Below are 14772 nucleotides of genomic sequence, written 5' to 3'. Positions count from 1 at the left end.
TATGCCACTACTGACATCTAATTTAAAAACCAATCTGATTTCTATTCTGGGTCAGCACCATGCCAGCACAAAGCTGGGAATACACAGTAGCACTGTGCTCTGCTACTTATTTACAGTCAGGAGGGTTCCACCAACCAGGAGCTGGACTGACCTGAATAATGAAAGCTTACAGCATATGGGCAGCCTTTTCTGGTTTCCAGTCACTAGCACTATTACACCGCTCGGTTGTGATGCCTGCTTTATGGAGGACACACGGAGGCTTTCTCACTCCTCAGCTGGCCAGTGCATGTAAGCTCCTATCAGAAGATCTGCCTCATATAGCATCATCCTGTTAAAAAAAGCAATGTGAAGATTTCAAAGGGAAAAAAAAAATGAAGTAGTCTGATGGATATACATAAATATTTATTATCATTTACCTTCATTTTACTAGAAATCTTTCAAACAGTTTTTCTTTGCCAAAATGTTGCATCTCTGACATAGTTGCTGCTGTTGTAGTTTCCCTGCAGTGGGAATGCACAGCTTACACTTAGGATTACAAAAACATCTCTGCAAGATAAGCAGCCTTCAACTTCCGTGCATAAGGAGCTATTTAAGAATTGGTAAAAAGCCCCACCCCTCCCTTTCCCCACCCAAATTAAGAGTCTGTTACAAAGAGATTTTATTACCAAAAAGTGAATATACAAATGCTAAAAAAAAAAAAAGAAAAATATGCTGGCTTGAAAAAGTGATTTCAGGATTTACTGTACACATCCAAACAATTTATTATATAAGCTGCTTCTACATGCAAGCAGATCTCACATTTGGTGTAAAACATTTATACACACTCTTTACAATTTGTACATATTTAAATGGCTGTATCAAACAACACTGCACTATGGAATTTTGGAAGCAAACAGCTAAAACTGGGAGGAGGAAAAGACAGGGGTTTATAAAACGTGGACAGAACCCGTGAGACTGAAAAGCATCGCGCCTTAGGCTTACTCTGGTTTGGTTTGGTTTCAGGCTATTCAGGCAGACCTCCCCCTTTTCCTTCTAGCACACAGAAGAAACACCAATGCAAAACAGAATAAGGCAACTATTCAACCAGCAGGCTGTACCCGTCACTTACAATGGCTTCTTGGTAAAATGCCTTTTTAAATGTACTTATTTTTTTGGCCAAAGTGTCTATTTTCTAGGCACATTTTAGCAGAAACTGCATTTTGGCTTTTCTGGTTGCTTATGGCATGCAATTAACTACTGTACTTGGTGCCCACTGTGAACAGGGTTGGTGGTGGCTTTTTTGCTTTGAAAATCTCAGGCCTGAAATGATATTTCAGTAGTATGCAAGAGGGCACTCGCCCACTTGATAGGAAATGCTAATCCAAGCAGAGAGTGTGTGTGGTAAATAATGATGTTATTCAGTAATTCTGGTGGCCTTTTAGTTTGCATTAAAGGTAACAAAAAGTTAAACCAAGCCAATACATACTGTACTATAACATGAAGACCTGAGTTCAGTTGGGACTTTGGGAAGACTTCTAGTTCAGATTAGATGTGGCAGTGTCCTTTCTGCTGAAACCTTTCAAACTCTCGAGAGGTGAAAGCGAAGCTGTCTCTGTACAGCACTGAGGAACACCAGTGACTTCTGGCATAACACTGGGGGAGGTGTCAAAGTGCTGGTATGGAAAACCTTTTCACACCTTCCTGAATGGCTCGTTCCTTGTTTGTACTTTGTCTTCTCAACCAGTGCATAGCAAGAAAGAAAGAGCCTGACATAAGCTCTGAGGTGTTGTGCCACAGTACAGGATTTAGTTCGAAGGAAGAAGAAAAGAGGAAAGAGAAGAATGAATGATATTTACCAGTGGGAGCAGTATGCCATGGTTGCATATGGGAAGCAAACCTTAGAATTAAGTGTTCATTCAGAAGATGATCAGGAACATGTACTAGGAACATACACCAATGTAACTCCTCCTGGCCACTGAATTGCTAGAGAGTTGAACTGCCTATAACGGCTGTTCATTTTCACAAGTTCATCTGCTTTCCCATTTAGAAAAGAAGACAGAAATTTGTAACTGATGTTGATTAAGATTTTTTTGGAAGAAAACCTGATGGCCAGAAGTCTGCATTAAGCCCATGGCAACATATCACTTTGATAATTTAGATCCCTGTAACTTACAGCATTATCTAGCTTTTAAACATTTAAATAGTGATACAAATGGGAAAGGATTCAAAGAGAAGAGAAACTTACAATTGAGGCTGATAAAGTCATTTGTTTTCTACAACTGCTGTTTGATGTTTGGGGATTTTTTGGTGGGTGGCTTGGTGTCTTTTTGGCTGGAAAAGGCTAACAAGTTTTTATTGGCATTGCCCCCAGATCAGAAAAGCACTTGGGAGTTGTTTTTTTATTGTTGACTACTCCTGATTCTCTACATCACAGGAAAGCGGCTGAGTGCCTGCCTCAGCTTCTGTGCAATCTGAAACAAAGAAACAGAACATATTTAATGTGCAGTCACTTAGCCTGCAGTTGTGTTTCTGCAGAGTGTAAAGAAATTAAATTACTTTCTCCCTTACTTTCTGAAAAAAAAGATGACATTTTTACTACAGTTTTTGTGTACCTAGGACTCAAAGCATTCTGATATAAAGACTTTTCTTCTCACACACTTTCTGCCTTGTTCCTTTGATGCTTTCATCATTCAGGTTGTGTTGGAGAAAGTACTGCAGGCAGGGCTGCCATGCTGCCTATCAGGTTATCTAGCACTGCATTATGCTGGAAGACTGCAGGAACAAAGCCAAAGTTTTCATTAAATCAATTCTCTCATGATTGCAAGGCCACACACAAGAACAGAGCTCCTGTCCTCTCCTCACAGCCTTAAATTGCATCTGGTCTCCCTGTACTGGAGGAGAGAACATTGATACAAAGAGGCTGGTGAGGCTGCAACCACAAGTGGGATAGAGCAGATGAGAGACTGAAAAAAAAGAGGAATGGCATGCTTAAAACATTGGATGTATCCAAAAAAACTGAGCAAGGTGTCCTGATGGGCAACCTGAAGTTTTTATTAGTTAATGATACCTCTGAAGCTCCACTGGCCCTTTTACTGCTGAAAAGGGCAGCCAGTTGCTTCTATCACTCCTTTAAATGACAGAAGCCAAGCTCCAGCACACTTGAACTGATGTCTTACCAACATATCACAGTTTTTTGTAATGTTTCATTTACAAACCCACAAGGAATAGAGGCATAAGAACAATGTTAAATGAGAATTAAAGTGGTAAGTTAAGCACTCAGAGTCAATATTTAATAAGACACTTAAAATCATGCCAGTACCCCCAGCCCCACACTTAGAATCATAGAATCAACGAGGTTGGAAGAGACCTCCAAGATCATCCAGTCCAACCTAGCCCCCAGCCCTATCCAGTCAGTCACAAAAACTTCCCTTCATCCTTCCACACCACAAGAGGGTAGTTTCATTCAAATGGTTTATTGTTGTCCTCAGAGCAGCAGGTCTGTCCTGCTGCATATCATAGAATCACAGAATGGTTTAAGTTGGAAGTAACCTCAAAGATCATCCAGTTCCAACACCCTGCCATATGCCAGCACACCTCCCACTAGAACATGTCACAGAACCATATCAGAGAACTAAAATTCTTTGTGACCTTAGTTACACTGGGGAAAAAAATTCAACACAAAAATCAGGACCTCGTTGTTTCTCAACACTGGTTTTTAGGCCTAAGATACCCACTATGATTTAGTCATACATGTAAGACAGAATCTATAGAAATACTATTTTAACTATTTCTTTTAACATAGACAGGTCTTCTGGGAGAGATTCATACAAAAAGATGATTAAGTGCTGCAAGTCTTTCTTACAGAAGCAAGAGCACAGTGTGTGCCAGGAAACTGGCAGTGAAATACTACCCCTTACCGTTTCATAGAACTGTGCCTGCTGCTCCAGATACAGACGAATGACACTGTTGTAGTCATAAATCCGGTTACTGTGGAAGTGATTCATCTCAGCTGCAATTAAACCCAGAAAGCAAATTATTTAAGCATCACAGTTTCACTTAGTACCAGGCTAGTGTATAACAAGCCCAGTGTCCAGCCCTGCCAGTGCAGTTACTGTTCTCATGCTTCACAATCTGTTTTGCCTGCAGCACTCAAGATATGATGGAACTGTTCATAAAACTGCTAAAATGTGGAATACAGTTCCTAAGGAAAAGCAGTTACAAGACCCATGTGTGCAAAGACTTGATGAAAAATACAAGCAGCATTTTATTCTACTGAGCTAACTGCTCTTTCCTTAAGCATTTCCAACAGAGTTTGGCTAGGACATTCAATTTAAGGGTATAGATATCGAGTTGTAAGCCACAGCTGTAAATATGTAGCTCAAAGAAAACCACAGCCAGTGGTGTTCAACCTATTCCTGAGTCTGCTTCAGTAGAAACCTGAGAAACAGCATTGCTGAATCCATTACACCTTTCACAACCTTGTGCACCTCTTGTCAGATCACAGCTTAGAGCTGGAAGAAAAATCTGAGATGCCAACAGAGGGAGAAGAGACTTCTAGACTGCAAAAGTCATCCCAACCTTGTGCACCTCTTGTCAGATCACAGCTTAGAGCTGGAAGAAAAATCTGAGATGCCAACAGAGGGAGAAGAGATATTCTAGACTGCAAAAGTCATTCTAGAGATCTCTTCCATTGTGACCACTTATAGAGCACAGTCCTCTTGCACAAGTGACCTGGAAGGTGAGTGTGGGAAGATTTCTTGTTTGTTTTTTAATCAATTTTGTTTGCTCCTCTGACTTCTTCCTGTGAAATTCTGACTACTCTTGGCTTTACATCAGCTAAAAAAGATGCAACTCCCTCAGCAATAAGTGGCTCCACTGAAGTTAGTCACAGGATGCAGTGAAGGACTTGATATCCTGGCAGGACTGAACCCTGACTCCTCACTTCCCTATGTTTTCAAGTGTGGTCAGCTACCTCTTTGACCTAAAGAGGAAAAAGTTCATTCAAAGAACATCCAGAAAATAAAATCTTGCCCACAAAAACATAAATCTCAACTGGATCATGTCTGACTAAACCATGAGTCACAACACTTCTGCACATGATGAACTGCTCCTGGACTAAGGCCCAGGCTTTTTGACACATTATCACTTCAAAATGAAAGAAAATCTGGGATGGTGGTTGCTGGTTGGGGGTTTGCATAGTTATTAATCCTGGTAGAACAAAGACTGTTTCAAAGTTTGTTTTATAGGATAAGTAATTCAAATGTCTACAACATTGCCACTTAGCCCAAATTTTGCTTTACCTTGTAGTGCATAAGCCATGGTGCTCACGCGTTTCACCATGTTCTGTTTGTCCTGTGGTGTTATTTTACTGGTTGCAACTAATTTATCACTTTCCTTCACTCTTTCTATTGCACCCTGCAGAAAGCAAATGCAAAAGATTGAAATAGTAGCTTAAGAGTAGCCAACTCAAAGGTCTTTCTATGTAACCATCTAAAACACCACTGGCCACATTCTGAGTTTGCATGCTATACACAAACACACACACAGAGTGACTGACTCTACCTTCATTTTCACTGAGAAGTTTGCTATTTCACTCTGTTTCTTTCAAGATTGCTAACAGCTAGCAAAAAGTGACTTCAAAGACAGGCAAGATCACAGTGACTAGGGATCAGGGTTTGGTAAAAGCAGTACTACACAAGGATACATACAGAAAGAACAAAAGGACAATGTTTCAAAATACAGCCAACCAACACAACAGACATCAAAAGCCTCAAAACTATCAGATGGTAGAATCTTATTTGCACATTATACACCATAAGACTACATAAACTGTTTCCCAAGAGGCTACAGCACATTGCAGTGGGTAACTTCTGATGCAGGAGAATCCTCCTATCACAAACATGAAAAGGAATGCCTCCCCTTTCACAAAGCATTTGTGCCAAACAACATTCAAGAGAATCTAGTTACACATCTCTTGGCAGTAGGCTTATGTTTTGAGTTTTAAAAACACTTCTCCTTTTATGCTGTTCTTCCCCAAGGATTGTGTGGGATGAGGGATCATGAGTGTCCTGAAGAAAGAATACACAAATCTGACATGCTTTTATCTTTGCTGCTTTCAGAACTACGTTCTTGTTTCATACTTTTAACACTTCAAGAGGCTAAAACAAACAAACCACCACTTGTGTACTTATTTAATACTTCAGTTTTCAGTTTCCAGCAGGCACATGAACACAAGGAAAACTAGGGGAAAAAAAAGGCAGGATAGGTGGTGGAGTCACCATCCCTGGAGGTGTCTAGAAGGAGGCTGGGTGAGGCACTTAGTGCCATGGCTTATTTAATTAGAAGGGTTATGTGATAGGTTGAGCCCAATGATCCTAGAGGTCTTTTCCAACCTGGTTAATTCTGTGATATCCAAAACTACATACAACAGCAAAAATTTGTTGTATTATTATTTGATGGCTTTTTAAATGACAGAGAATAAAGAGGGGGGGTTGTTGCTGGCATTTGGCTGTGGTTTTTTTTTCCCTCCAGAGAAGGTAGCCCTATTCTCTATTTTTTAGTATTAAAGAAATGTCTAAGGCAGTGAAGATGATTTATCACACATCAGTAAGCTAGCCATGGCAGCATATACATTTTTTCCTACAATATTACACAATCACAGAAACATTCTGGTTGGAAAAGACTCAGGATCACCAAATCCAACCAATATCCCTACTCTACAAAGTTCACTCTAAACCACAGCAAAATTACTTTTAAACACCTCCGTGGTTGGTGACTCAACCACCTCCCATTCCAATGCCTGATCACTCTGTGAAAAAATGTTTCTTAATGACCAGTCTAAACCTACCCAGTCACAGCTTGAGGCCATTCCCTCTTGTTTTATCACTAGTTACCTGTGAGAACAGACCAGCACCAACCTCTCCACAACATCCTTTCAGATATCTGTAGACAGCCATAAGGTCTCCCTTCAGCCACTTTTGCAAACTAAACAGCCCCAGCTCCTTCAGTTGCTCCTCATAATTCTCCAATAAATTAGCATTGTTTTAGTATCACTTCCCACATAAGATTTAAATAGCACTAATGTACACTACTGCTATTCACCATGCTGGGACATGAAGTTAACCTGAAGAAAATCATGAAGCTTCTCGTGCTCTGCTACAGCAGAAAGTTATGGTAGGCTTAAATCTTGAACCAAGTTCTAACTTCCCTCCTCTCTAAGTGGTTTTTATTTTAAAATTAAAACACCATTTTGATAGAAACCTTCAGTGTCTCTGAAACCAGAGGGTGATGCTGCTGGACAAATGTGGTGTACCATAACAGCACTTCCCTACTGCCCAATAGCTGCTCTCCCTTCTCCCAGAAATAATAAATGCCCCTCACCTACCTTATGAGCTCCTATGATGTCAGGGAAGCAACCAAGAAATCCCTTATATTCATGATTGGTTTCCATCAAAAAGTGAAGATCTTTCTTTGGCTAATAAACAAAGTGTAAGCATTAGTCAAAGTATCTGTGGCATATTCCCAGTGCAGAAAAGCAGCTGTTACGTCAAAAAAGGCTGGGGGGAAGAAATAGAAAAAACACAACCCACAGCTCACAAACCAAAATCTTGTCTGTTGCAAGCTATCAATACCTAAACAAGTCATTATTAAAACATAAGCTCTTTGGAGTTAGGAACTGAACATCAGTGAGCAAATGCCTCTGTTCTTCGTTTCCCTCTACACCAGCTTGAGGGAGGGGCTTTGTCTGAAATTTTCACTGGAAAGGAGTTATTAGAACAATGTCATCACACATACAGATATGTATATGCATGTCCTTAGTTGCTGGCTTGGAAAGCTCTTTTGAGAGCTTCCAGACTTAACCTTGCTATCAGGAGGATTTGCATTTTGGGGACTTTAAGCTTAATATACTAAACATCAATTAATGACTTGAATACTGACACCAGTCAATTTATTTAAGCTAAGTCTTCACTGAAGTGGGCATTTATATATGTCAAGACAATGAAATGCAGCAAGATCTGGATCTTGTAGCCATTCTTTTGTATCAGTAATGAAGACAGCTCACTAATGTCAGAAAATAAAGAGGAAGCAATCATTTTAGTGTTTCAGAAGCCAAAATGTGAGCTTTGTTGATCCAAGTGAAATACTCTCCCATCACATTCCCCCTCAGCTGACAGTATAAAAGATGAATAGGCATTGAAAAGCATTAATAGTAATTTCATTTAACTGGTCTGCAGTTAGCTGGCATTCTTCTTTCCTGTTAAAACATAAAGTCAGAAGCAGTGATCCAAGTTAGTGATGTTTGTACACACTACACCCATCCACTCACAATACTCCTACCTGATCTGCTACAAGAGTGGCAATTTCCTCATAGGTTTTTCCTGCTTCTGTTATTGCTCCATTGAGATCAGACTCTCCTAAAAGAAAGCATCACATTGCAAATTACATCAAACTGCTGTACAAATTGCAGTAAGCCAATTACAGTAAGAAATCTGCCTCGACTCCAGGCAAATCTCTGAAATAGCTTATTTTACAGTAATAAATGCCTAGTCAGCACTTTGTCACCAGCACTAATAAAGACGTTAGAGAGATATTCATTCTTGTGCCATTGCAGAATGAAAAGTCTGAAGATCCTATCAACAAAGAGTGCTAAGAGGGACCATGCAAACACTCTTCTAACAGTACTAGCTCTCTTCACTTCCACATTTCACAATGCTGTGCACTTTAAATATACAGCTATTCCACTACATGGAGAAACAGAATTCTGCCCGAATGGGAGGGGAGGGAAATGAGAAGAGTGACACTAGAAGATAAACCAACAAAGCTGAAAGGGCACCTGCTGTCCTGATGTTTAATAAATTACTTTCATACCTAAGAAGCACCATGCCCTGTGGAGCTGCAATGCTAGTCCTCAGCTTCTGGACCACAACTGTAGAAGGTCAGAGAAGCCGAAGGAAGCCAAAGGAACGTTTTTCCATGCCAGTAAGATTTCTGACCCTTTAAAGAGTCAATCTTTTCAAGCTTTGTAGGAATCACTGCTTTTGAGAGCCAGCTTCTAACTTTCATCACCATATGAAAGAGATGAAAGGGCCCCACAGCCTACACTCACACAGACATCACCACAAGCACTTGTAATACTGCATTACCATCAGGACATGGCTACGTGGGACAAAGAGGGAAATAAGCCTTACATTTTTCTTGTTCTCTCATGCCACTTGACCTTCCCAAAACACCACAGGTTTTTTTTCCATCCTCCTTAGCTTGTCCAAAGCATGCAGTACAGAGAGCAAATTGAGGTAGAGAAAGGGGAAGGTGTAATTTGCAGATACTGGATTTTAGCTTAAGAAAAAAACCACTTTCTTCCTCATCCTTTCAGGCAAGTCTTGGTCTTAGGCAACACTTGAGTCTTTTACCAACGTTTTGGTTTTACTCCATAGACATTAATCAGTGAGGCTACTGAAAAAAGATCACCAAGCATTGACCTTATTAATGATTAATTTGAACTTTGAACTATCTTCTTTAACATACAGAGTATGTTGTAAACATCTCTTAATGTTAAAGAGATTTAGCATGTCCTAAAGGGAACAAGGTTTATTTTTACTTCCATTAGATTGGTGTTATAAAAGCAAAGCCTTTGAAGAAAGCCACTGATCATGAAACCCCATTGTGAGATCTATGATCTCACATAATTCATAGAATCATAGAATCAACCAGGTTGGAAGAGACCTCCAAGATCATCCAGTCCCACCTATCCCCCAGCCCTATCCAGTCATCTAGACCGTGGCACCAAGTGTCTCATCCAGGCTTTTCTTGAACACCTCCAGGGACGGTGACTCCACCACCTCCCTGGGCAGCCCATTCCAATGCCAATCACTCTCTCTGGGAAGAACTTCCTCCTAACATCCAGCCTATACTTCCCCCAGCACAACTTGAGACTGTGTCCCCTTGTTAATTCAGAGGATATCCTCACTTTGTTGTAAAACAATACGTTTCAGGGAGATTAATTTCATTACTTGAGGTGCACTTAAATAACTTCATTACTTCAGAATTCCTCATGTCTGCTCAGAAATAACTGCTGCTTAGGCAACTGACTCCAAGATTTTGGGACAAAACATGGTTTGGCTCTAATGAGAGTCAGAAGCCTGGTTGATCTAGGTGTTACTGTTTATTTCAGAATGCCATATAATGATGACTTTCTCCTGTTAGAGAAAAAAAGAGTTTGTCTATTTCATTAGAAATTAAATCCTCCCCTTTTGTCTGAAACTCAAAGGACCTTCATAAATTCGAGGTTCAAAGAATCTAGACAAATCTCTCCAACATTAATCCTCTTTGATCTGGGGGCTGAAGGGCACAAAGCTAGCATATAGAAGGCACAGGGTCCATGAATAGATTCTACTAGCAGAGACATTCACACTTCTCCAAAAGCAGGGCTCAGGAGTAGTATATTTGAAAGATGTTCCACACAGCAGTTCCTGACTGCACAGGCACACATCTGCAGCTCCTCATGCTGCACCCTTTTCTCATGCAATCTCTTTTCCAGTTAGAGAAACTGAGAGGGCTTGAACTCAGACTGAAGGTAGCCGTAAGAACACCAGATAAATGGGCAGTCATATTCTAGAGATACCTTAACCCAACCATGAGAAGAACTGATACTACTTTGTAGGCCTGCATACTGCCATAAGGAGATGAAGGAAACTGAAAACCAGTGAGGAATCTTTTGGACATGTTAGTAAAGCATCTCTCAGCAGTTCAGCTACTTGGTAAATGGCAGTGATTATCACACCTCTGAGGGAATACACTAAGCATGGTGAATCACAGAATACACTGCCAGGCAGATGTTCATCTTTTCTATGTGTCAATAAGTGGTTTTGTTTTGTTCCAAGGTATGTTTTAACAGCATTCAGGAGTAGGAAGAAGTTTGCTTTACTAGGGACAAGCTTGTACTTGACAAGTATACCTCAGACTGATAATGTTCTGCACAAAAGCAGCTAGGAAGGCAAGATGTGCCTGTCGCTAGCTGGCAGGGTAGTAAAACTTGCATGTAACTGCCTAACAAAATTCCTGAGGGGTGATGTAGGATTAGGAGATCTTACCATGGGTGAATGGCATTCCACAGCCATTCCTGTTTGCACAGCTCTGGTACTGCAGAAAGGAAGCCATGCTGTCTTTACCTAAGAGCATCAATGACACAGGACATGCAGTGCCAAGCTGCAAGACACTCCCAGGTGCATTCTGGAACTCTCTCCAATGTGCATTTCTGGACAGGGATCACACTTTCAAAGCATGTGTTTTTGAAACTGATTGGACAGTGGAGAGGCCTGTGGCCAAGTTCAATGAAAATCTCTCAGCATGGCACCCTTGCTTCTGCAAATACTGGGGACAGATTCCTAACGTGCACTGGTTTTGGCAAGCAATTAATCCTGCACCATTAAGAAAAAGAGCTTGAGTAACCATTTTGGGCTGTAAATCAGAAGAGAAGGCACTAGACATTCACCACACAAAGCACAGCTTTGCAGAGCAAGCTGGCAGCACTGATCAAAGAGGTAGGAGCAGTAGATATACCCCAATCTAACTGTGCAAATGAAGCAACTATCAGTGTATTCAGTATGTCAGAAGTCAGCTACAAGTAGCTGGATATCTGTGCCATGGGGCCACGCCTGGGCAAGCCAGTTCATGTATCTTCCATGACAGATCAGGCTGCCCAGGGAGGTGGTGGAGTCGCCATCCCTGGAGCTATTCAAGGCAGGATTGGATGTGGCACTTGGTGCCATGGTCTAGCCTTGAGCTCTGTGGTAAAGGGTTGGACTTGAGGTCTCTTCCAACGCTGAAAATACTGTGATACTGTGAGATGGAAAAGTTATCAGGAAGCTTCTATGTTGTAACACTTAAGGGCTTTCCAACAGTGACATTTTGCTATTAAGACCAGGGAAAAAAAAATTCAACCCCACCCAAAATTTGACAAGAGAATCCCACAGAAAGTGGGCTCAGTAAGTTCTCTCTGGGATATGAAAAACTATCTTCCAGTTACCTTGAAAACATCAGCAGAACTTAACACATCAGAACAGATTTTTAAGTTAGTCCTACAGACTACATTTAAGCAATTAATGTCCTTTATCCTCCCACAAATTTCTTAATTAACATGACAGGCTCTATTTATTAAGTTATTTATCTATTAAAAGAGTAGGAAAGGTGAAAAAAGGCTACAGTAGGAAACCCTCCAGCCCACATGATTGTTTACAAAAACGTTGCATTAAGTTTTCCATTCTCATGTGGAGCTGATGTTTCATAGAATCAGCCAAGTTGGAAGAGACCTCCAACATCATCCAGTCCAACCTATCACCCAGCCCTATCCAGTCAACCAGACCATGGCACTAAGTGCCTCAGCCAGGCTTTGCTTGAACACCTCCAGGGACGGTGACTCCACTACCTCCCTGGGCAGCCCATTCCAATGCCAATCACTCTCTCTGGCACCAACTTCCTCCTAACATCCAGCCTATACCTACCCTGGCACAACGTGAGACTGTGTCCCCTTGTTCTATTGCTGGTTGCCTGGGAGAAGAGACCAACCCCCACCTGCTTACAACCTCCCTTCAGGTAGTTGTAGACAGCAATGAGGTCCCCCCCGAGCCTCCTCCAGGCTAAACACCCCCAGCTCCCTCAGCCTCTCCTCATAGGGTTTGTGTTCCAGGCCCCTCACCAGCTTTGTTGCCCTTCTCTGGACACCTTCCAGCATCTCAACATCTCTCCTGAATTGAGGAGCCCAGAACTGGACACAGTACTCAAGGTGTGGCCTGACCAGTGCTGAGTACAGGGGAAGAATAACTTCCTTCATCCTAGTAAGTCACACAACAGTTCTGCAACAGAGTGGTTTCAAGGCCACATTTTCTCCTCGTTTGTTTGTTATCAGAAGAAGCAGCTACAGCATGTTGTCAGTCAGGTCAGTGACAAGACTATATGCCAGTGACATCAAGCTAACCTCCTCTGCCACCAGGTTATTAGAGAGTGAGAGAAAACCAAACTGCAGACTGGAATACAACTTCCCCCACCATGTACACAGGGAAAATTAATGTTAAGTATCATGTTTAACAGTTCAAAGAGGAAAGCATTAAGAGGTTTGAAATCAAAGCCAAACACCACAGCACAATGTAGCTAAAACACCTTTCTGTTAAGTACAGCAGAAATGGAGCTATAGAAGTACCTTGGTATCCACTAGTGCTGAAGACCAGCGCCAGGCTCTGCAATGCTTTTCCAATCTTCTGGTATTCCTTGGGTAGTGCTGAAAGTGCAAAAAGGATTGGGAAAAGGAGGAAATGGAAGCAAAAACCTACAAGGGTAAGTGAAACTACATCTGCTGCATTTCCAGAACTTGGCAGAAGTAGATGTCAAAGCCAACTAGGTTTTGCATTTCCTCCAGTGAAGTAATTGCATTCTTACCCCCTCCCCTGATACCTACTTTCCAAACCTGAAAAAAGCAACTGCAACTTGGATTCTTGAAAGCCACAAACAGTTGGGGAAACAGTCTGTGACTGCTATAAAAACAAAACAAAGTTAAAAAACCCCACCTCACAAAAAAACAGCAAAAAGCCCCACTCACTGGACCCCAAACTTATTCCTCCTAGGCATACAGATTACTGTTTTTCCTTCCCCTCATAAGCAGACTACCTCCCTGGAGCAGGGAGAAGTGCTGCTGTATACAGAGAACAGATCTCATTAAGACTTTAAGAGAGAAGATTATTACACAGACCTATACCATCTAAACTCTCCTCAAATCATGGCTTTTATATTTGAAGGCACTAGAAACCAAGATTATCTAAGAATAAAAACTGATGCTAGTATCTGAATAATAGAACTGAGGTTTATCATCACTTGTATGGATAAATTGCTTCCTCACCATGAAGTCAATAAGCTGAGATTTATGAGTGCATTAGTTACTAACATTTCAAATACCACCACCCCAGAGGCCTAAAAAGCAATCTGAAAAGCAAAACTTATTTTTATAAGCTACCCTAAAACTAGCAGAAAAAAAACCAAACCAATGTGCTTTATATTTTCAAATATTTGTACTCAGAGAGTAGACTGGCCAGGTAAAGAACACGTTCTTCTGTTGTTCTAGCATCTCACTCTGATCTACAGGCTGGGAGGTGATCTGCTGGAAAGCAGTCCTGTGGAGAGGGACCTGGGGGTGCTGGTGGCTAACAAGTTCCCCATGGCACAGCAATGTGCCCTTGTGGCCAAGAAGGCCAATGGGAGCCTGGGGTGTATTAGGAGCAGTGTGTCCAGCAGATCAAGGGAGGTTCTCCTCCCCCTCTACTCTGCCCTGCTGAGACCTCTTCTTGAATACTGTGTTCAGTTTTGGGCTCCCCAGTTTAAGAGGGACAGGGATCTGCTGGAGAGAGTTCAGCAGAGGGCTACAAGGATGATGAGGGGACAGGAGACCATGCCTTATGAGGAGAGGCTGAGGGCCCTGGGGCTGTTTAGTCTGGAGAAAAGAAGACTGAGAGGAGACTTGATAAATGTTTATAAGTATCTGAAGGCTGCCAGGAGGTGGGGACAGGCTCTGCTCACTGCTCCCTGGGATAGGACAAGGAGCAATGGGTGTGAGTTGCAGCAAAAGAGGTTCCGCCTCAACACAAGGGGGAACTTCTTTCCTGTAAGGGTCACAGAGCACTGGAACAGGCTTCCCAGGGAGGTTGTGGAGTCTCCTTCTCTGGAGCCTTCCAAGGCCTGTCTGGATGTGTTCCTCTGTGATCTGTGTTAGATAGGATTGTCCTTCTCCAGCAGGGGGGTTGGACTCAA

General features: G+C 41.8%; 1 protein-coding gene across 2 annotated transcripts in view; it reads right to left on the bottom strand.

The window, feature by feature from the left end:
• Positions 1–385: 385 nt before the first annotated feature.
• The window catches only part of SNX9 (sorting nexin 9), a 71787-nt gene continuing 57400 nt past the window's right edge, over positions 386–14772 (bottom strand). For both annotated transcript variants that reach the window (XM_064169289.1, XM_064169290.1), the window contains exons 13-18: positions 13175–13252; positions 8317–8393; positions 7364–7453; positions 5280–5394; positions 3897–3988; positions 386–2450 (exon numbers count right to left, since the gene is read on the bottom strand). In XM_064169289.1, the coding sequence (XP_064025359.1) occupies positions 2403–2450; positions 3897–3988; positions 5280–5394; positions 7364–7453; positions 8317–8393; positions 13175–13252 (500 nt within the window). In that variant the 3' untranslated portion in view covers positions 386–2402. The remainder of the gene's footprint in view (positions 2451–3896; positions 3989–5279; positions 5395–7363; positions 7454–8316; positions 8394–13174; positions 13253–14772) is intronic.

This window comes from Pogoniulus pusillus, chromosome 31, assembly GCF_015220805.1.
Source record: "Pogoniulus pusillus isolate bPogPus1 chromosome 31, bPogPus1.pri, whole genome shotgun sequence".
Taxonomy (NCBI): Eukaryota; Metazoa; Chordata; class Aves; order Piciformes; family Lybiidae; genus Pogoniulus; species Pogoniulus pusillus.
The sequence above is the reverse complement of the archived record's forward strand: the minus strand, read 5'-3'. Positions and strand labels throughout refer to the sequence as shown.